This window comes from Lygodium microphyllum, chromosome 25 (assembly GCF_053477565.2).
Source record: "Lygodium microphyllum isolate KBCC chromosome 25, Lygodium_microphyllum_v1.1.10, whole genome shotgun sequence".
In the NCBI taxonomy this organism is placed as follows: Eukaryota; Viridiplantae; Streptophyta; class Polypodiopsida; order Schizaeales; family Lygodiaceae; genus Lygodium; species Lygodium microphyllum.
In genome coordinates, this window is record NC_141159.1 from 74,189,665 (window position 1) to 74,212,802 (window position 23,138).

The window sequence follows — 23,138 nt, forward strand, 5'->3', positions numbered from 1 at the left end:
GCTTGGATGTACATATTGTGAGAGTTGAGACAAGGTAGGAGTGACTAGTGCTTCCTAACAATGTTGCCTATTAGATCTCATCCTAATGTTTTTATATTTGAGAAACGTACTAATATTATATCAATAAGTTATGGGAGGTTGCTCGTAATACAATTTTCTTAATTGGGAAATTGACATTGGTCGTTGCCTTGAGCTTGAACTTTCAAGGGATAGGATTTGCATGTTTTAACTACATTCCCGGTGTGCAAGTGATTCTCACTCTTGCCAATAAGTTAGGCTTAGCATTGCCTTTGATTTACGAGTTTGGGAAGACTTTTCCTTCGGGGATTGATGTAGACACTCTCAATCTGGCACTTTTCCTGCCTCTAAGATTGAGAAAGACATGGGTGAGAAGTAAGCGCATGTTTATTAATAATGGTGATAATTTGAAGGTAAAGTATGGGTTTCAACCCCACCATTTTGGGAGTATTCTAATGTGCATTTCATGGTAAGGTATGGGTGTCAACCCCACTCTTTTTGCAAGTATTCTAATGTTCTCTAAAGAAAAAGCAATAGCTTGGGCTCCATGATAGATGAAGACAGTGAATTGAAGCTTTTGGAGGTCTTGGGGAAGGGGGTGGGAAAAGCAATGGTGGTGAGAAAAAAAGACAACACATAGAAGTGTGTGGGGTAATGTATCTTAGGAAGGAAAGTGTGGGGTATAACAAATGTAGGCCTATGTGACAAAGGAGGGAGAGGCCCAGCCTCCAGGGGATGAGGCCTGTGTGAGATAATGGATGTGGCCTAGGTTTGTTGCCAGAGGGAGGAAAGCCAGGCAAGGAGGTAAAACTTGAAGGCTTGAGGGAGGGAATCTTGCAAGGTTGCAGGCTTGTTCTGTGTGGCAATAGTGTGTGACTTTCCAAAGATTCTTGGGTTGCATTATGTTGATGTGATTGATTCATTTTTAATCAAAAATATGATTTTTAAAATTAATATACATACCCCTTTTGTTTTTCCCAGACACGTTTTATAAAATATGACATTTCTTTATTTGTTTTCGGTTGCTCCCCCCTCTCCTTTTTTAAAAAATTAAAAAAAAACTTTTAATGCACCCAAATATCGGAATTTTCTCTCTTGCGATTTTTTTTTCAAATATAGAAATAGAAAAAACCCCAGCCTAGTCGAGCACGTTCTTGCCTTTGGAAATTTCAAACGAGCGAGGGAGAGATTTTTGGGTTATTATCACTGCATTTCTTTTCATTTTTGGGATTAAAAAAATATTTCGAGCTGTACTGTAGTTGATTGGTGTTTTTAAAAAATTATTTTTGGACTAAATTGGTGTTTGCCGTGGTTTTGTAACTTGGATTTTAAAATTTTTTGAAAATAAAATCGAAATGCGTTCTTTTCCAATTGTTAAAATAATAATAATAATTTGGAATTTGGATTTGGATGTGGAGTGGATTGTCCTGGAGTGGTTTGTATTTGCGATTGACAAAAACGATGATGAGTGTGAATTTGTAATGGGAGAACGAAAAAGGATGGATATATTTAAAAGGACTCGTTGACTTGCTGGAGAGCAGGTGAAGCCTGGGGAGGAGACCGGGACTAGTCGGTCACCGCCGGTAGACTTGTGGGAAATCTTTATTCTTTGCAGGCCTGCGATCAAATAATGGGGGCATGTGCAGGCGGGGCAGAAGAAAGAGCGGCAGGGTCGATCGTCTCTCATGTTCCTCCTCCGAGTCGCCTCTCCTGTGTTGTATCAGAGAAAGACGCACAGAAATAGAGAGAGAGAGAGAGAGAGAGAGCGCATTTTAGCTGAGGAAGAAGCATAATTGATCCGCCATAGCCGTCGAAAAGGGAGGAAGACATAGAGAGAGAGAGAGAGAGAGAGAGAGAGAGAGAGAGAGAGAGAGGCCGTGCTTCTCTCTCCTTTTAGCGCAAAGCGAGAAGCCCAGGGAGGAAAGAAAAGCAAAACGAGAACGCTATAATAGAGAGAGCTTTTTGTCTCTCTCATCCAGCGCCTCTTCGTCATCATCAACGCAAGAAAAGCAAAGCAAAAGTCAGGCCCTCTCGCCACATCCACCCCTGCGCTTTCAACCTTTTAAAGGCTTCCGCCTTCTCCTTTCACCGTTCCCACATTCCTCATTGGTCAGCGAGAGAGACAGACACACAGAGAGAAGACAGACTGTGCTTCCACCCCTCCCCCTTCCTGCCCCCTTGCTGCTGCACCCTCCATGGGCACCGGGGCCGATGACAATGAAAAGACCATCAGTCTCCAGGCCCTCAATTCCGAGACTGTTGATCTGGTACGCCTCCATGCCATTGTCTTGCTTCAATGCCTCCTATATTGAAAATAGGCTCCGTTAACGTTGCCTCCCTTAATCTGTTCTAGATTCACTTAAGTCTTCTCTTTTTACCAAACCCATCATGTGTGTCAACCGTATTACTACGTCTAGTAGGGACCTTTCATAATTCAAATGTGAACCAGCCAGGGTCTCTGTCAGAAGGATTGTGTAAATTTTTCGGGACCTTCAGAATTCAGACGTGAAGGAGTCAGGGTCGGAAAGGGTTGCCTTAATTTTGCACCTCAGATCTGTCCTCCAATCCTTTCAACTCGGTTAAAGTTTATATCTGTTTTCTCAGGAACACATCCCTATCGAAGAAGTCTTCGAACAACTCAAATGTACCAAAGAGGGTCTGTCGACCGAGGAGGGAGAGAGTCGACTGACAATCTTCGGCTATAACAAGCTTGAGGAGAAATCGGTAAGCTACACACCATCACACTGATGACACTGGCACTGCATGGTATTGTTTCGTGTACAAAAGATTGACCAACATTCTGGTTCGCAGGAAAGTAAATTCCTCAAGTTCTTGGGGTTTATGTGGAATCCATTGTCATGGGTGATGGAGGCAGCTGCAATAATGGCCATTGCCTTGGCCAATGGGCCTTACAAAGGAAAGGTAATACGAACACTTTCAGTCTGCATACATGGCCTATTTTGATTACATCTAATTCCTCAAGCATGACGTTGCTTATTACTGATTTGCAGAGTACTGCCCCTGATTGGCAAGATTTTATCGGTATCGTTGTTTTACTTGTGATAAACTCAACCATTTCATTTATTGAAGAAAACAATGCCGGAAATGCAGCAGCAGCTCTCATGGCCAGATTAGCACCAAAAACCAAGGTTTGTGCAAGCCATGTGATTTGAAAGTGGAATTTAATAAATTGTGAAATTCACAGTTTGGTGAACAGGAAGAGTTAAATCTCTGTGCCTCTTGGGGTTCCCTTCGGGAGTCTTTTCTGTGTAGCTTCATCTAACTAGTAGTAATTTGTGGCTACAGGTGCTGCGAGATGGCGAGTGGAGTGAAAAGGATGCTTCAATTCTCGTCCCTGGTGACATAATTAGCGTCAAGTTGGGTGATATTATTCCTGCTGATGCCCGTCTCTTGGAGGGTGATCCTTTAAAGATTGACCAGGTAAGGTTGGTGTTTGGGAATCATTTGCTTCAGCTATTATCCAGCCAATTTAGAAATTGGAAAGGCTACTAAACTAGCTGCAAAGTTGTGTAGAGTCAAACATTATTTTTTTTTCAGAAAAGAAGTGTTGGAATCAGGATCTTTTCACCTTACATCTGTATGTTTGCAGTCTGCTTTGACAGGAGAGTCTTTACCTGTGACGAAAAAGCCTGGTGATGAAATTTTCTCAGGATCAACGTGTAAGCAAGGGGAGATTGATGCAGTTGTTATTGCAACTGGAGTGCACACGTTTTTTGGAAAAGCAGCACATCTTGTAGATTCCACTCACCAAGTTGGTCACTTCCAAAAGGTAGGTCTTCACAAAAGAATCAAGGGTAATTGATCCTGTCCATTCATCATGAGTTTAATACAACTGTACCGTCACTTTGCAGGTATTGACGGCAATTGGTAACTTCTGTATCTGCTCTATTGCCATCGGAATGGTAATTGAAATCATCGTCATGTACCCTATACAACGTAGAGCCTACAGGGATGGAATAAATAACCTATTGATCCTCCTTATTGGAGGAATACCCATTGCTATGCCAACAGTGCTTTCTGTTACTATGGCCATCGGATCCCATCGCCTTTCACAACAGGTTGATATGACTCTGGATATAATTCTCCAGTGTGTCATCTTTTAAATGCCAAATCAACTGGACCTGTTTATTGATGTTGAATGGTTGTTTTCGCAGGGTGCTATCACTAAGCGCATGACTGCTATAGAAGAAATGGCAGGAATGGATGTTCTTTGCAGTGATAAGACAGGAACACTTACTCTGAACAAACTTACAGTCGACAGAAACTTGATTGAGGTTAATACAGTACCATATTTGTCATTATCTTCACCTTCTGATTCATTGTCAGACACTGCTACATCTGATTTTATTAAACAGGTCTTCACCAAAGGAATCGACAAAGATATGGTTGTGCTTTTGGCAGCAAGGGCATCAAGAACAGAGAACCAAGATGCTATTGATACTGCCATAGTAAATATGCTGGCAGATCCAAAAGAGGTATTTTGCATTGTTACCTCTGACTTGCATGACTGTATCTTTTTGGCAAATGCTTGAGCTCAAAGTTTATCTCCCAGTTATTCTTTACTGTGAAACTTGATCTTTTTGGCAAATTCTTGAGCACTACTATATCAAAGCATTCTGTGCATGAACTCACCCACCAACACTTATGCATCTGCATGTGGGCAACCTGGACATACTGGACTTTGTTATTACTAAGGTGAATCACTCAAATTTCAGGCCCGAGCAAACATCAGAGAAGTGCATTTTCTACCTTTCAATCCAGTGGACAAGAGAACAGCTCTTACATACATTGATGCTGGTGGACAATGGTTCAGAGCTAGCAAGGGTGCACCAGAGCAGGTATAATGGCTGCATGCTATCTCATCCTATGTGGGAATTTTTCTGGAGGAAGATTCATTATGTATATGCTTGTATTGTTAAACTTGCAGATACTTGATCTAGCTCATAACAAAGCAGAGATTGAAGGGAGAGTACATGCAGTGATTGACAAATTCGCTGAGCGGGGCTTGCGATCACTTGCTGTTGCCTTACAGGTGCCATGATGCATACATTGTGCAACATTTTTTTCGTTTAACTTACCAGTAGTACTCAGCTGAACATGATATTTTATATTGTTCAGGAAGTGCCTGAAAGGAATAAAGAGAGTCCTGGTGGCCCGTGGCGGTTTTGTGGTCTATTACCCCTTTTTGATCCTCCACGACATGACAGTGCTGAGACCATTCAGCGAGCTTTGAACTTAGGTGTCAATGTGAAGATGATAACAGGTATGTGTTGTTTTCTTGCTTTTGCGACTGAATTATAAAAGCAATAACTCTCAGCATCTTTGTGCCATGAAGCTAAATATAATGAGGCTCAATCATGTTGTAGGCGATCAGTTGGCCATAGCAAAAGAGACAGGGAGGCGGCTGGGTATGGGTATCAACATGTATCCATCATCTTCTTTATTAGGACAACATAAGGATGAGTCTATTGCAGCTCTTCCAGTGGATGAACTTATTGAGAAGGCAGATGGCTTTGCTGGTGTATTTCCAGGTATTCTATGAGCACAGGGATCAAATGTCTTATTTGGCCTTGAAATGAATTTTCAGTTGATTCATTAAGATGCTGGTTTGTCAAGATACGTGAGGATGAATACTTCAAACTGCTAATTTTGAGTGTGTTGCGTATGCAATGTACATAATGAAACAGAGCACAAATATGAAATCGTTAAACGGCTACAAGAGAAGAAGCACATATGTGGAATGACTGGTGATGGAGTAAATGATGCTCCTGCTTTGAAAAAGGCTGATATTGGTATTGCTGTTGCTGATGCAACCGATGCTGCAAGGAGTGCCTCTGACATTGTGCTGACAGAGCCAGGCTTGAGCGTCATCATTAGTGCAGTTTTGACAAGCCGAGCTATATTTCAGAGAATGAAAAACTACACTGTAAGCTAAACATGCTAAGTTTTGCAATTTTTTTTCTGTTAACAAAAATTTCAGTCATTCTTATAGAGTGAGACTTTTGTTTTTGCAGATATATGCGGTGTCTATCACCATCCGTATAGTGGTATGTTTCAACACTGAAAGGGGAACCATTTCTCTTGGTTTTTTCAGCAGTTTCAAGTTCTTTAACCTTCTTCTTGTTGGCGTATTGCAGCTTGGATTTATGTTGATTGCTTTGATATGGAAATTTGACTTCTCACCCTTCATGGTTCTTATTATTGCCATACTCAATGATGGTATGCATTCAATCAATACATCTCATATTTCAAATTCGTATGGTTTAACTCTCGAAAATATGCAAAACCAATATGTGCTCAAGGTCTTTAATAATCAATGCAGACTCATGATTTTTTATCATTCATGTGCTTCATCCTTTTTGCTGGACTTTCAAAAGTACGTGAAAGTAATGCAGACTGAGGTTTACTTGACCTTGGTATTAGGTACCATCATGACCATCTCCAAGGATAGAGTTAAGCCTTCTCCTCTACCAGATAGCTGGAAGCTCAGAGAAATTTTTGCTACAGGGATAGTTCTTGGGAGTTACCTTGCAATCATGACAGTTATATTCTTTTGGGCTGCTCATAAGACCTCATTCTTTCCTGTGAGTACATTCCTTTCAAATAATGAGAATTCTTGCAGTTTCATTTTGTATCACTAGATGTGACAAGTGAATTACATGGTGCATTGGCCTTTGTGCAGGACACTTTCGGTGTCAAAGATATAAGTTGGAGTCTCAGCAGGCTCAATTCTGCTTTGTACTTACAAGTGAGCATTATAAGTCAAGCACTCATATTTGTGACCAGATCAAGAAGTTGGTCTTTTGTGGAGCGTCCAGGACTGCTGCTCATAACAGCCTTTTTTGTAGCTCAATTGGTATGTGCTTTTATGTTTCATGAGGGATTTATTGTATGAAGTTCTCTTTTTGTGGATTATATATTTATATTCAGTGTTGGTTTACTTATAACAGGTTGCAACTATAATAGCTGTGTATCCTGTTTGGGGTTTCGCAAACATACGCGGCATTGGTTGGGGTTGGGCTGGAGTCATCTGGCTATACAGCATTATAACTTACTTGCCTCTAGATCCTATTAAGTTTGCTGTACGATACATTCTTAGTGGCAAGGCTTGGGATCTTGTTATTGAACGAAGGGTAATGTCTTCTGAACTTGTTGCTCCTGACTTATAAGGCATTTAAATTTTAGAAGCCGATTGATGCTGAAACACCACATCATGTACAGATTGCGTTCACAAGGAAAAAGGACTATGGCAAGGAAGCCAGGGAGGCACAATGGGCCCATGCGCAGCGTACACTGCATGGATTGGAGCCCCCACAACCCACAAACAAACTGTTCTCAGACAAGAGCAGTTACCATGAGCTCAATGAGATAGCTGAGCAAGCTAAGCGCCGTGCTGAAATTGCAAGGTAAGGAGTTTGCAAGAGTCAAAGAAATTTTCAAAGTAACATCTATCATAGTTTCTGGAATAAAAGACTCAACCTTGTAATACTACATGCATTTTTTGATTTGCAGGCTGAGGGAACTCCACACTTTGAAAGGGCATGTTGAGTCTGTTGTGAGATTGAAAGGTCTGAATATTGATACTATACAACAGTCGTACACAGTGTGAGACCAAACGAGGAGCAGCCTTCATACCTTCATACTGGGATTTTATTTATACTTTCAAAGGCATTTCAACAACTGGGATTAGCAAAGCTTTCACAGTGGAGTACCTAAATTGTCTTTGGCAGAGTCCTTCAAGCTGTGCACCACGACAAATTGCAACAGATTGAAACATTAACGAGATGTTTTGAAAATATATCACAAGAAAGCCTATCAAGTTTCTGGGAGATTTTATAAGCTGAGTTTTTTGCTCAAGGTTGGAGGGAACAAAGATGAATTTCTGAGGTTCATTTGTGTTCAAATTCATCAAATAAATAACAATACTTTTGTTGTTCATAATTTTGGTCACTTCCAAACAGTGAGGATTAATGCTATCCTACATTAATACTCTTTTCTCTAAAATTGTAGAGAGATTGAAACTCAGAGTTATGAGTGAGGATTAATGCTATCCTACATTAATACTCTTTTCTCTAAAATCGTAGAGATTGAAACTCAGAGTTGTGAATTATGCCTAACCTTTTGATGACTGTAACATCTCCATGCATTAGAGCCCCTCACATAGTGTTGCAAGGGCTGCAAAACTCTGCTCACACGCCTACATTGCGTCATGTTCAACTTTTATATATGAAGCTGATTCTGGCACATCTCATGAGCTTTTTGCCAGCCAGTTGTCACTCTTCAGTCACTCCATCTAGGATCACTGCATCTCTTTCATCTGCAGGGTGTATTGTACAATTCATAGATAACAAAATGAATCCTCCCTTTGTACAATGTCACCAACGATCAGTTTTTCAGTCCATTGTAGATAGATTTCTACATCATTTTGCTGAATATTCCCCTCTACTTTCTGTAGAACCAGCTTCAAAACTCCAATGGACATGAGTCCTGGCTGTAATGGCAATGAGAAAGGTAGTTCATTCATTAGACTGATACTGAATTTCTGCATTGACATCCTTAAGCAGGACATCTTGTAAGTTGTGATCTCTGCCATGTAGAGCTGCTATAGGTAAAAACCTTAGATTGTGGGACTGGCGGCATGATGGTGTTTCTTGTGCTTCATGTTTGGCGCAGCTGAAAATGTGAAATGTCATTGTGCTGCATAAGGTGAGTGTGTCATTCATTCTATAGAATTTTAAGGACAGCCCAACTTTTATGATTTGAAGGGCTATACTAGAACCTCAATCTCCGTGTGATCTCTTGGATGGGTACACTACTCTTCTTATCTTACGTATGTCGATATTTGTAAGGGCAAGCTCATTTCTACCCTTGTGAAAGATAAACGTCCCTTTGAAGGGTGTGCAACCTTCAAATTCAAGCCTTGACTGCACCCATCACCACGCTTTCTTGCAGACAAAAGGTAACCCAATGATCCTGATGATTACATGTCACGGTCAATTTGGGACCGGCATGCATAGTCCTGAACACAAGACACCCTGGGCACATGAGCATGGTCCGCAACAGGTTTCCATCTTGTTGCTGATCGGGAAGGACGCCCCTGTAGCTGTGATGCCGGAAGCTGAACGTAGAGTGAAATCCTTGCCCGACGGACAATAATGGTATGTACCGTCAGGCAAGCAATAGGCAAGGTTGGCAACCAGTGGGGTTTTGCCAACTCCGCCTTTTAAAGCCATTTCAAGCCTACTGGAGATCAACATGACATATGCCCATTTCTCAGATAGGTTCCTGCAAAAATCCGGCACCAATCGGGTTTGCATGTTCCCTTAGATCGGATTAGAGTTCGACAGGCAGCCTTCAACCTGAGCCGCGACGGATTAGCACATGTGCCCAAGGTGGGAGCCATCCTTGGAATGCTTCAAGCAGTACCAGGTGTTCCTGGCCGTGATGCTGCTTGCAGACTCTGACTTCATGTCAGACCATGTGCAGCTAAAGCCAACCGGAAGGAGCGACTCATGGTCACTCACAATTCTCTGCAGCCCACACATTCAAGTGTCAGATCTCTCACCCCCTGCAACTCCTTTTATGAGGCAGTTGGACAGTTCTTTTCCAAAATGAGGTGTTCTTGCGTTGTACTCCGCATTCTCATCGATGAATAGACATCTAAGATAATATTGAGAGAGAGAGAGAGAGAGAGAGAGAGAGAGAGAGAGAGAGAGGGAGACAGAGAGTCAAACCATACAAGGTAGCTGCATCCTTATTATAAAATGAGATGATTCTCTTAAAGCCACACCAAGTGCTTGCCAGAAGCTTCACTTGTGCTGTGATATTTGGTGAGAGACATTCACCCCAAAGGAATTCTCTTATGCAAAATAAAACAAGTGGTCATCCCAAAATTCCACTCTAGGAACCATCTTCAAGCATGAAGCTTAGCTGCATAGCAAAGAGTTTATATTACCTTTCAATACCACTCCCTTAAAGAATCTCAAACGTGGATACAAAGTACCAAAACTCAACTCCATATGCCATTGATGAGAATCGAATTGATAATTAGATCCTCATCTATAAAACATATTGTCAAAGCATAAATGCAAGTAGCATAACACTAAATAAAACCTTTAGAATTATAGGAAAAAAAGGCATATCAAAGTTACAAAATTAAGAGGATGCTCATACGTATGTCTTAATGTTTTGAGATTCTTCTATTAGGGTCAAAAACACTTCAAAAAATGCACTTTTGTTAATCATGGGATTAAGAAAAGGGCTAAAGAGAGTTTGCCACGTGTGCAAGAATATGGCATTCTTGTCTCCTCTTTTTTGGACATAGTAGAGTCCACTTTGTGATTCTCTCTTTCTTTTTAGCCAAAATCTTTTGCTAGTGTTGAAGTCCTTATTTACTTATAAAATTTGACAAATAACATAATAAAGATGTTGTGAAGTTAATGATGATTTTTTTGAAAGTCGAGAACTTTTTAGCACCCAATGTATTTTCATTAGTCTTATTAATATTCCTTTTTAGTTCATTCACCTTTCTCGGCGAGCTTCTTTCTTTGCTTTTTAGTTCATTCATCTTTCTTGATGAGCTTCTTTTTCTACAAATTTAATTTAAGTATGGCATTCACAAGGCGCTCTTCTCATTTAGTAAACTCTTACATTGTCTATAGCCACAGAGCTAATGAAAATTGGGAGCCAAATATCTTTACCGTAAACGATTAGGTTGCCATGCTGCCCTCTTGCAAGGACTCTCACAAGGTGAAAAGAAAAAAATGAGAGGATATTAAACATCATTGGAAGGGACGTATCATTTCTTTCAAAATTATGCATGAAGGGTGGTTTATCAAACAACAATATGTTTACATGGCCAAGGATATGCACTTGCCTCCAAACGAGCGTATTTGCAGCAAACACATTGTAAAACTTGAGTTGATAACGTATGTAATTTTTTTTCTTTTAAGCAAGTACTAATAATGAATTCTTGGTTGTAGATATATTTCTATCAACAAGTACTGAATGGCAACGTATGGAAAGCTTAAGTGGAACCTTTCATACGATTCATAAGGTGTTCATAGATATTATCTATATGATCAGATTGTGGGTTTTTTTTATTGAGAGAAGGTTTTTTTAATATATTATGCATGTTTCGTGGCTTTGTGGAGGGGAGTCGGAATAAATTAGTGTGATTACTTTATCCAAAATAAACTCAATACATTGCTCCCTCATCCACCACATATATGAGTTAGGGTTATCTTAGTACTATGAGAAAAAATATAACAAGTTGGTAAACTAAAAATGGGTCCCTAAAAAAACCAACAAAAAGTTTGTGATGGAATCAAAAACTTTAAAAGACATTGCTATGTTTGAACCAGATCTCGAAAGCAATTCCATTGATAACAGTGGATCAACAATACATATAATTTTAGAGATTTATTGGTTGAGAGATGCAATCAATGCCCTAAAGTTAATAGCAAAAATAAAGGCATGTTATTTGTAATCAACAACACAATCATTTTATATACTAAAAATTTTGAGAGTCAAAATACCTTACCTTATGCAATAATAAACTACAGAATCTAATAATTAAATATCCTTTTTAACAACTAGCATGGACTTGTCCTCAATAGATATATTAAGATAGTCCTCTTCCTCAGAAGTGCAAGAAACATTGATAACCATTTGTCCATAAATGTAACGTGTCCACCTGTTGTCTTCAAGACACGTCTTAGTAGTCCATCAGAAAGGATGTCTAGAAAGCTCCGCTCGGCACTGATGCCAGGAGGCATATTCCACGGTGGATTCCGTGAGGTTTTATGGTGGATTCCGTAAACTTAGATGACCGGGGCTCATACGCAAAGAGGATTCTTTGTGCGAGAAGTTGATGGGGATGCCTGTCCTTTTCGGGCGTTTCATTAATTTAGTGTGTACATGGGTGATTCCATAGCGGGTGATTCCGCAAAATGCATATTAAATTAATAAACGTTTATGAGTTTAGAGTGCGCACTCGTAATAAATTAAGGTTAGGATTTATTTCTAACCGGTTGATTTATTTATGTAGCTGAAGACTGCTAGGTATTCACTTTTGTCGGTTTAATTGTGTTATTTTACTAACGATTGTGAATGCTTCAGTTGATGTGTAGAGATAGCAGCAGTGGCGGAGGAAAGCATTGGAGTCTAGCGGGTTTTCGACCTTTGGACTATATTTTGATAGGCGCCACGCCTATATTTTGTTATGTCTATAGAGACATCGATTATTTATTATTATTTTGTATGCGCTTATGCGCCTGGATATGTTATTTCTATTTGGACATTGAGATTGGGCGTGCCAGACACTATGGGCACCGTCCATTAGCTTTATTTTCTTATTTTTGGTAGAAAGCAAACTCAAAAGCTAAAAGCTTGTCATATTTTTTGTAATTGGGCTATTTTTGAGCATAAAGATTGGAAATATACATTAAATACATGCTTTGTGAAGCGCTCACACAAGGCATGGGGGAGATTGAACCCAATTTGTCTCTTGTCTCATGTCGTGCTTGTTTTTACATGGGTTATTAATGCCTTTATCTATTCCATCTACTGTCAATTCAAATCCTAAGCCTATTCCACAAGCAAATCCAAATATACCCAGACTCCCAGCCATTGCAAATAATGTGACCAAAGCCAAGCCCATCGTATGCTACAAGTGTCACCAACCAAGGCATCTCGCAGCAAATTGTCATTCAAAGAAGCCATCAGCACATATCAACTACCTTGGAGCCATGGACGAAGAAGAGCATGAGGATATGCCGGATTTCACTGAAGAAGAAGATGATCCTGTTACTACTTCCGACACTTTACCAGGTATACCTACTTTACATTCATTGTTGACTATGAAATGTATGGTGCATGGAAAAGAAAGAATTATATTGCATGATGACAGTAGTACGCATGACTTTATTTCAACAAAATTGGTAAAGGAATTGAAATTGCATACTGTACCTACGCACTATCGCATAAAAGCTGCATTTTTAGGTACTAGGTACAATGGCACACAAGAAGTTCAAGATTTAGAAATTCAAATTGGTCCATATATTGAAAGAAGAAATTTCTTAGTTGTCCCATTACAGTCTAGCGACATTATTCTAGGAATGCCATGGAGACACCAACATAATCCCAATATAGATTATTCTACACACACAATGAATATTAATTTTCAAGGAAAATCTATTACATTATTTGGTATGCATGCATCTCATATGTTTCCACTGCTTTCGCATACTCAAGCAAAACGTGCACTACGCAAGAACACTAAATCATATCTCATTTGGGTGAATAAATTGCACGCAAAAGAAACTTATATGCACCCTCAGCATAAGGAATTTCTTGCATATTTTAAGGATTGTTTTGCAGAAGACTTACCACCAGGTTTACCTCCATCACGTCCAGAAGACCATAAAATTGACCTAATACCTGGCACACAACCACCTTGCAAAGCCCCATATAGGCACAATCAAATAGAGCAAAAAGAAATCCAGAGTCAAGTAGAAGAATTACTCAATAGAGGTTTAATTCGACCTAGCAGTTCTCCATTCGGTGCACCTGTGCTTTTAGTCAAGAAAAAGAATAATACTTATCGGATGTGTATTGACTACCGAGCATTAAACAAGATCACTGTAAAGAATAGGTATCCTATACCTAGAGTTGATGACCTTATGGACAAACTGCAAGGATCTTCTATATTTAGTAAAATTGACCTTAAATCTGGATATCATCAGGTGAGGTTAGATAGATCCGACATATTTAAGATTGCATTCAGGACACAGTTTGGTCATTACGAATTCTTAGTTATGCCATTTGGATTAACTAATGCACTTGCCACTTTCAGTAGAATGATGAACCGTATTTTTCTAAAATATCAATATTGTGTGATTGTTTTCTTTGATGATATTTTAGTGTTCAGTCAAAGTGAAAAAGAGCATTATGAGCATTTATCATTAGTTTTTCAATTACTGAAAGAAAATCAATTGTTTGCAAATCCTGACAAGAGTGAATTCTTTAAGACAGAAATAGAATATCTAGGTCATATTGTATCAAAAGAAGGAATAAAAGTTGATCCTAAGAAAATTGATGCAATATTGCATTGGCCTATTCCTAAAAATGTACATGAACTAGGCTCATTCCTTGGTCTTGCTAGTTTCTATAGGAAGTTTGTACGTAATTTCTCATTACTTGCTTTACCACTGACCAAACTTCTTAAGAAAGGCATTGTTTATAAATGGATTGAAAACCAGCAGAAATCCTTTGATTTACTCAAACGTGCATTGACCAATGCCCCTGTCCTACAATTGCCTGACTTTAACCGACCATTCTTTTTAGTTGTGACCGATGCTAGTGGATCAGGAATAGGAGCCGTGCTAATGCAAGACAACCATCCAATAGCATATTCTAGTTCTAAGCTGAAACCCTCTGACCTCAAATATTCCACTTATGACAAGGAACTCTTAGCAGTTGTACAAGCATTAAAACAATGGAAGCATTATTTAATGGGTTCAGAATTCATGATAAAGACCGACCAGCAAAGCATTAGACATCTACTTAGCCAACCCCAAATTTCTGATCGTCATATCAAATGGGCTTCATTCATTCAAAGTTTCCATCCTATCATTCAATACCAACCTGGAAAAGAAAATGTAGTTGCTGATGCATTGAGTAGAAGACCTGCAATTCATAACATTTCTATCATATCTTTTGATTCTTTGATTGCTATGAAAGACACATATCACCAGGATATTACTTTTCATTCTGATTGGCAAAAATTAGTTCAAAATAATTTCATTCCTGTTGATTCATTGTCATATAATGATGGATTCATGTTTTTTGAAAAGAGACTGTGTGTTACTATTCCATTCCGATCTTTTGTTTTGAATGAAATTCATTGTCCCCCATATCAAGGTCATAGAGGTATCATTTCTACATTACGCATGTTAACTGAAGATTTTTATTGGCCGCATATGGATGCAGATGTATCTAATTTTGTTTCTGAATGTTTGATTTGTCAAAGAATAAAAAGACACCATGGTAAACAATATGGATTATTAATGCCTTTATCTATTCCATCTAAACCTTGGGAACATATATCTATGGATTTCATTACTGGCTTACCAAATACTAAATCTAACCATGACATGATTTGGACAATTGTAGATAGATTTAGTAAGCAAGCATATTTCATTGCATGTAAGAAAACTTTAACAGCATCACAAGCAGCACAGTTATTTTTGAAAACTGTTTTTACTAACCATGGATTGTCGAAAGTGATTATTTCAGATAGAGATTCTAGATTTTGTAATAATTTTTGGATTACACTATTTGCAAATCTAGGCACAAAGATTGATTTCTCATCTGCATTTCATCCAGAAACAAATGGACAAACAGAAGCCACAAATAGCACTATTTTAGATCTTTTACGTGCATACACTATCTCTAAGCCTCAAACATGGGATACTCATTTACATTTATTACAGTTTACATATAACAATACACCGCACACATCTACAAAGAAAGCACCTTTTGAAGTTATTTATGGATATAGATTATCTACACCTGTTGCATCTTTGTCTAATAGAATACAAAGTGCCGATGATATTGCTGTTATGCATAACACTATTTTTGATGAGGTTAAGGATATGATTGCTAAAGCCCAACAATCATATACCAAACAAGCCAACAAGAAAAGACAAGCCATGAATTTCAAAATTGATGATTATGTTTGGCTTAGAATAGAAAAGCGTAGACTGCAAAGTGTACATAGACATCCAGTTGTCAAATTAGCTCCTAGATTCTACGGACCATTTAGAATCATTCATAAGATTAATGACAATGCATTCAAGTTAGAACTGCCATCACATTGGAAAATTCATAATACATTTCATATTAGTTTATTGAGACCATTTAGAGGACAATTACCTATCCACCCTGTCTATGAAAACCCACCTTTACTAGAAGAAGAGACTGAAATACTTGAACCAGAAGCCATCATAGACACTGACTATATGACCACTAGAACTGGCCGAAGGTATTCTAGATATCTAGTGAAATTTAAGAACCATCCTGTAGAGGAAGCACAATGGATGCACGCTAGAGACTTAAATGCTTTCCCCACTCTGTTAGCTCCACATTGAGCTAATAGCAATTGAGGTCAATTGCTATCCCACCCCGGGGGTATGATGCCAGGAGGCATATTCCACGGTGGATTCCGTGAGGTTTTATGGTGGATTCCGTAAACTTAGATGACCGGGGCTCATACGCAAAGAGGATTCTTTGTGCGAGAAGTTGATGGGGACGCCTGTCCTTTTCGGGCGTTTCATTAATTTAGTGTGTACATGGGTGATTCCATAGCGGGTGATTCCGCAAAATGCATATTAAATTAATAAACGTTTATGAGTTTAGAGTGCGCACTCGTAATAAATTAAGGTTAGGATTTATTTCTAACCGGTTGATTTATTTATGTAGCTGAAGACTGCTAGGTATTCACTTTTGTCGGTTTAATTGTGTTATTTTACTAACGATTGTGAATGCTTCAGTTGATGTGTAGAGATAGCAGCAGTGGCGGAGGAAAGCATTGGAGTCTAGCGGGTTTTCGACCTTTGGACTATATTTTGATAGGCGCCACGCCTATATTTTGTTATGTCTATAGAGACATCGATTATTTATTATTATTTTGTATGCGCTTATGCGCCTGGATATGTTATTTCTATTTGGACATTGAGATTGGGCGTGCCAGACACTATGGGCACCGTCCATTAGCTTTATTTTCTTATTTTTGGTAGAAAGCAAACTCAAAAGCTAAAAGCTTGTCATATTTTTGTAATTGGGCTATTTTTGAGCATAAAGATTGGAAATATACATTAAATACATGCTTTGTGAAGTGCTCACACAAGGCATGGGGGAGATTGAACCCAATTTGTCTCTTGTCTCATGTCGTGCTTGTTTTTACATGGGTTTTTGTGCTAAAAAGTAGAGTACTTTGTTCTTGGGGACCTTCCGGGATTCACCACGTGAGCTATCTGCGTCCGATCTGCGCACCAGGCACTCCCATGGAATGTTATGGGATTTGCGATCTAGGACTTTCTGCGTTTGCCATGTAGCGGAAGTATTCTGGCCGTTTCCACTTAGGATCGACCTAAATCAGGGTTTTTTCTATTAGTCATTTCCTAAACAACAACTAGTGTCGAACCCGAGCGAACTACTTTACGCAGAAATGCCAGGTTCGAAGCGGATTCACGCTGCACTTGGTTCAAGGAGAATGGGAAATGAGAGGGATGCAAGGCTTGACCTCTCTGCCATAAGGCATAGTCCCATTCCGTTCCCCTAAAACAGCGTAAATCAGGATCATTTATAACTTAGACTCTAGGTCAACGCCCTGTTGTTCGCGTCCTTTGAACGATCTTCTTGCTGTCCATCGTGATTGTTAACCCCAACACGAAGAAAGCAAAAGGAAATAAAAAAGATGCAGGGCAAAGGCAGAAAAAAGGTAGCTCGACTGAAGAAAGAAGAGGAGAAAAGACCAAAAGCGCAAGGGCAACCTTAAAAGTCCAAGGCAGCTGCAAAAGGGGAAATGTGAATTTTAAAATACAAAGGCGCACCTTGAAATCTTGTAAAAGAGTGCCAGGTAGTGGAAAATCCGGAAAGCTAAAATAAAAGACAAAGACAAAGACAAAGGCCAAGGCAAGGGAAATGGAAGGCAAAGGCGCACCAGGAAAAGCTCAAGACAAAACTTGTGTAAAAGAGCGCAAGCGCACCGCGGTTTAATTCAAGGAGCGCCGGGCTCTCACCCGTGCAATTTGTCAATATAGATGGGCGGCGGAAAGGACGCTAGGAAGATAGAAGGACAATGGGAAAAAGAGCCTAGGCTATGGCCGGCCATGTAAAAAAGGGAAGAGGGGATGACTGCTCAAAAGGGATTTAGGGTTTTGTATATAAAGTCGAAAAGTGAATAAGAAGCTCATTCTTGTGTGTGGCTAAAAGTGGCTCTTCTCTTCTTGTTCTTGTTCTTGTTCTTGTTCTTGCTTGCTTGAGCTTGTGCTTGAGAGAGGGAGTGTGAGAGTGTGAGGGAGTGAGTGTGTGAGGGTGAGGGACCCGGGCAGGAGAAGCTCTCCATCTTCTCCTCTCTTCTTCTCTTCTCTTCTCTCCTCTTGTCTTGCTCATGGCAATGGAGCTTGAGGATGGAGCGTGCTTGAAGCTTGCACTTGGATCGTGGAGCTACCGGAGTGTGCAGGAGAGGAGATAACTCGAACGGCATGGAGGTAAGCTTGCTACACCCGTAGATATGGATGGCGCATCGGCTATGTGAGAGATAGCCATTAGTGCTCGGCTTGGAACGCTTGAAACAATAAGCGGTCCGTGGGTCTTGGCGGTTGAGCGAAAGCTCCCACATTTTGGTTCCGTTGTCGGGACCAACGGATTCAATCCTTGAGCGCTTGCGCTCTTCAAATCAAGCATCGAAGTAAGGGTTTTCCCCCGAACCGATGCTTGAGATAGGTAGGAAGTGAGGGGGTTGAAGATGGTATTCGATCTCCTTGGGAAATAGGATTTTTACTTTTTGAGATTGATGTTGTGAGAGGGAGTAGTGTAGGTATTTACTTTGTGATTTGGATGCATTAGAGTAGGAGAAAACAAAGAAAATAAACACTAGGGTTTACTGTTGCAAAACAGGGCAAAAACAGGGCAAGAATCGTGCAAAAGTGGTAAAAAACTCGCTTGTGATGCCTCAGATCGGTAAGTGAGCTATTGGGGACATCAATATCATACCCGGGAAGGGGTATAAGGGCCAAAAGTGGCAAGAAAGGCCACATTGTGCACTGCAGGGTTTCAAGAGAGCAGGAGAGAAGAGGAAAGCTTGGTGAGGGGATCTGCTTCAATCTTGGCATCAGAGAGATATTTGGCTAGCCTAGGTAATTCTACATCTTCCCCTACATGAGTAGGATGGATTTGGAGCTGCTCGATAAGGGGAAAGGCCTCCAGCACCCGGCATGGTGAATTTCGTAAGGTTTGGTGAAAAGATGCACGGCGCCCAGCGCATCTGAGTGACGACTACTCTGGTCCGAGGCCCAGAATCGACCCTTGGACCGCTCGACTCGACCCACTCGGCCACTACCACTCGGACGCCCACACTTGGCCCATTCGAATCGAGCACTTGGACTACCTTAGAGTTCATCCTCGGCCCACTCGGCCACCTGACCCAGCCTCGGCCCACTCGGCCCTTGGACATCTGGGTTCGGACCGGACGAATTTCGCATTCGGACAGTTATATACGGCCCTTCCCAGTCGGCCCTCGAACGTGCCGAACCAGGCACTCGGATCTTGCAATTCGAACCAGTTGGGCCGAGTGTACAGTTTCACCAAATATTCAAAGACCTTGACCTGACGCGGCTAGAACTCAGCAGTGCGAACTGTCAAAAGCCCTTAGGACGCTCAGAACTTGATTCTGGCACAGGGAATAGGTAAGATCGTAGGGCGCAGCTGCTCAGCTCTGCTAGAAGTAGGCAGTTACGAGACTAGGGACTTAGACGCAAACCGCTGAGTGAAAAAGCCTGATTCGACCCAGAAACGAACAAGGCCACAAATTTAGAAAAACTCTGAACCTCGAAATTGACCCCACAGGCTACATAGAGCGAGAGGTGCATCATAGATTCACCACTGGGCCGAAACTTCGAGCAAGTGGTTCAAGATTTGGCTGAACGATCATCCAAACTACACATGGTGTTTACCGTAACCACCTTGTGGGTCGGGGAGTGTCACAACTCTATAGAAACAGAATTTGTATACTTTTTCATTAATTTGTCTATATAATGATTTATTAAATTTATTTCCTTTGCACTAATTAGATATAAAGAAAAGTGCATTGGAGCTGGCCACTGATGAGTGGTCACAGGTTATGGTGGACCCACACGGTGGGTTAGAGAAAAGATAGTTCACAATTTCATCTATATGGCCCGATTGGGCGCCTGTGACTAGAACTCACACGTATCAGGGTTAGACTCACACACAGAAAGGATTGATGCCTTGAAGTGTGGGCTAGATCTACCAGAACAGATAGTTACAATCAACAAGATGGCATGATCATGAAATGCTTGTATAATGTGCATGTGTGGGCTGAAAGCTTGAAATGCACATTTCTTTGCATAGGAAAGTCACATGAAGATTCGGATACCATTTTTGCGATGTACATGGAAAAAGCTTTCATATGACACCCATATTCGGGGGGTCCCTAAATTTTAGGAGGTCCCTAAATTTTAGGAGCCTTGAATTAGCCTAAAAATGCTAGTCCTAAAAAATAGGGATATCATTCTAAAAATAGTAAGTTCTGTACTCTGATTGTGCTTACTAAATTTGGTTGTTTCTATTCTTGACAGTATTCAACCCAAAAAGGAAGGCCATAGAGAAGATACAAGTGTCAAGACACTTGTCACACAAGTTTTCAAGTGTCCCACCACTTGTCACATCTCATGACATGTGGCTGAACACTTGTCTTGTGCTACTCCACTTTCCCCTTTTGTACTAGCTCTTCCCTCTCCTATAAATAAGAGCTCGTTTTTCTTCGTTCAACATCATTTTTCTTTGCTGTAAACTCATGTACAACACCCACAGATAGCCAGAAACTGGCCCCATCCATCCCCATCATCATCCCCCACTTCTCCATTATCAAATTCCTCCATATTTCCTCTTTTATCACTGCTGTTTTACAGGACATCAAGCCTATAAATTCATTACAGCACCTCCTTCTCGAGCTCTTTCTTCCATTTTAGCAACAAAGGGTGTGACTCTTCGTTACTAGAAGAGGATCCATCAGAATAGACACCAGATGACTTTGAAGAAGAGGATGAGCTTCGACGCGATCTCTTTCTTTGTCTTGAAGTAGAATGGGACTGCCTCTTAGAAGTAGTTGGACTTCTTGATCGGCTCCTTTCATTGGTATGGCTTTGTCTCCTTGAAGTAGATGGGCTTCTTTCCTTGAATTCTTTGGGATTCTCAACTTTTTCTAGTTTGAGAAGTTTCTCACTAATTTGCTGATTCTCCTCTCTAAGACTTTGAATGGCTTGAAGGATAGCACTCAACTGATCCATTGAGACTCTTAAGAAAAAAAATATGCTCAAGCACTCAATGCAAGGGCTGAAAAAAACAAACTTATAATTGTAAGCACTACCAGTGTTGGGGGTGAGGACCGAGCCAAAGCTCTGATACCACTGTAAACGCCCCGAACAACGTAGTATGCTTAACAATTATGATATTCGCTTGTTTTCAAGATTTAATATAAAAGAGAATGAACACTTAAAACTGAAAATGAAAATTATTCACAAAATTACAGCCATGAAAATGTAAAAGTAATGGAGACAAGATTGAGGGTTGAAGATGGGCAACCCCCCCTGAAGGAATGTATTTCTGCTCAACCCAAGTCCCTTAGGAAAGAGCTCAGTTACAATCAACCTGGGAGTGAGAAGAAGTAATTCTCACTCTCACAAGATCATGCAAAGATGTACAAACACACATGCATTATCTATTATGCAATGATAAGAACTGATTTCTTTACAGTATGAGAGAAGAAAAAGGGGAAATCAGCCTTTCTCTATCGTTGATCAGCAGTACATGGATAGGGCTTGCTTGGAAGACCTCATCATCATCAAAGGCGTCGACATTCTTCACCCTCGTCTCCATCTTAATCCCCATCAAGCACTTCATCATCTTCAACCTCAACATTCGAGCATGGACGAAGGCATAAGAAGAAGAAGAAGACTAAGTCACTATCTCAACTTGAAAAGAAGATCAAGTTCAGTATGTATGATGGTTCCCAAAATCCTGATCTTCTTCTGAAGTTTATTCGTCAATTTTAAATTTTGTATGGTCGTGACAAGTATAAAGAAAAAGAAAAGATTAAGTTTGCAGCTTTACATTTAACCGACTTAGCCCATACTTGGTGGACGGGGTTGGAATATGATCATGCTGTCCCAAAATCATGGCGGTCCTTTGTTCGCATGATACAAAGCCAATTTCTTCCTGTTCATTTCAAAAGAGATGTAAAAATGGAATGGGATCGGCTTTGGCAAAGGAAAAATGAGTCACTTGGTGACTATACCAAGAGATTGTGGGAGCTACTTTTGAAGGTCCAACATTTCAAGAAGATCAGCAGTTCGGAAAAGCTTAGGAAGTTTCAAGGAGGTTTGCATTTTAAACTTCGTACTGCTCTTAATCATTATCATTGTTCTAGTCTCAGGGAACTCATTGACCATGCTGAGACATGGGAAATAGAGCACAATGGCAACAAATCATTCCAAAAGAATGATAACAAGAGAGTAGCTGACGATGAGGAGTATTCAGCCCCAAATGAAGGACAAAAACAGCGGCAAAAGCAGCCATCAAATCAAAAGAAGATGAAGCCCTATGCACCTCCTAATGCTCCTCAATTTCACTCCAATCTATACCCACAAGCAAAGCAACTTTCCGAAGAAGAAAAGCAACGCTTCATGAAAGAAGGGAAGTGCTTTAAATGTGGACAAACAGGCCACATAGCGAAGCAATGTCCAAACAAGGGACAAAGCAAGGTTTCTGACAACAAGCCTAAGTTGCTAGTGAAAATCAATGCTATCAGTGATGTAGTTGCAAACACAACTCACACTCCAGAGACGCGCAAATTATTAAAAGCTTGGGGATAGTTGCAAGGTAAGCAAGCACTATTCTTGATAGATCTTGGGGCGAATGAAAATATCATTTCCTTGCAATTAGCTAAAGAGCTTGGATTAAAGAATGAAGAGATGGACACTTCGGCAGAAGTTCGCCAAGCTTTAAATGCTGATGAAGGTGACACAGTGAAGACTGTGATACCCTACATTGGCAAGCTCAAGTTTCAAATTCAAGGCTACAGTGATGAAGATACCTTCTGTATCGGAGACCTTGATGGTTGCGATGTGATTCTTGGCATGCCCTGGAATCATAGAGTAGATTCAACCATCTTCTCTCAGAAAAAGAAGGTAGAACTCACCAACAAAGGCAAGAAGTACGAGATCCAAGCTGGAGTTTCTGGAGACACCATACCTATGGTAAGCCATATGCAAGTCTCTAGAGCAATTAAGGAT

The 23,138-nt window shown here is 40.3% G+C and overlaps 1 protein-coding gene across 1 annotated transcript; it reads left to right on the forward strand.

The window, feature by feature from the left end:
• The first annotated feature begins 1,680 nt into the window (after positions 1 to 1,680).
• LOC148014393 (plasma membrane ATPase-like) lies at positions 1,681 to 7,980 on the forward strand. Its single transcript, XM_087666234.1, has 21 exons — positions 1,681 to 2,285; positions 2,623 to 2,742; positions 2,830 to 2,940; positions 3,030 to 3,167; positions 3,325 to 3,459; positions 3,629 to 3,808; positions 3,891 to 4,097; positions 4,194 to 4,313; positions 4,395 to 4,514; positions 4,755 to 4,877; positions 4,967 to 5,071; positions 5,158 to 5,302; positions 5,406 to 5,570; positions 5,727 to 5,965; positions 6,054 to 6,086; positions 6,177 to 6,258; positions 6,463 to 6,623; positions 6,722 to 6,895; positions 6,990 to 7,172; positions 7,261 to 7,445; positions 7,552 to 7,980. Exons 1-21 carry the CDS (start codon positions 2,214 to 2,216, stop codon positions 7,646 to 7,648), a joined length of 2,895 nt encoding a protein of 964 aa, XP_087522360.1. The 5' UTR covers positions 1,681 to 2,213; the 3' UTR covers positions 7,649 to 7,980.
• Positions 7,981 to 23,138: the final 15,158 nt, after the last annotated feature.

Coding starts and splice junctions, on each gene's coding strand:
- LOC148014393 (XM_087666234.1), top strand. CDS start 2,214: ATGGGCACCGGGGCCGATGACAATGAAAAGACCATCAGTCTCCAGGCC. Junction 4,314..4,394: donor TCGACAGAAACTTGATTGAG/GTTAATACAGTA, acceptor TTTATTAAACAG/GTCTTCACCAAAGGAATCGA. Junction 7,446..7,551: donor CGCCGTGCTGAAATTGCAAG/GTAAGGAGTTTG, acceptor TTTGATTTGCAG/GCTGAGGGAACTCCACACTT.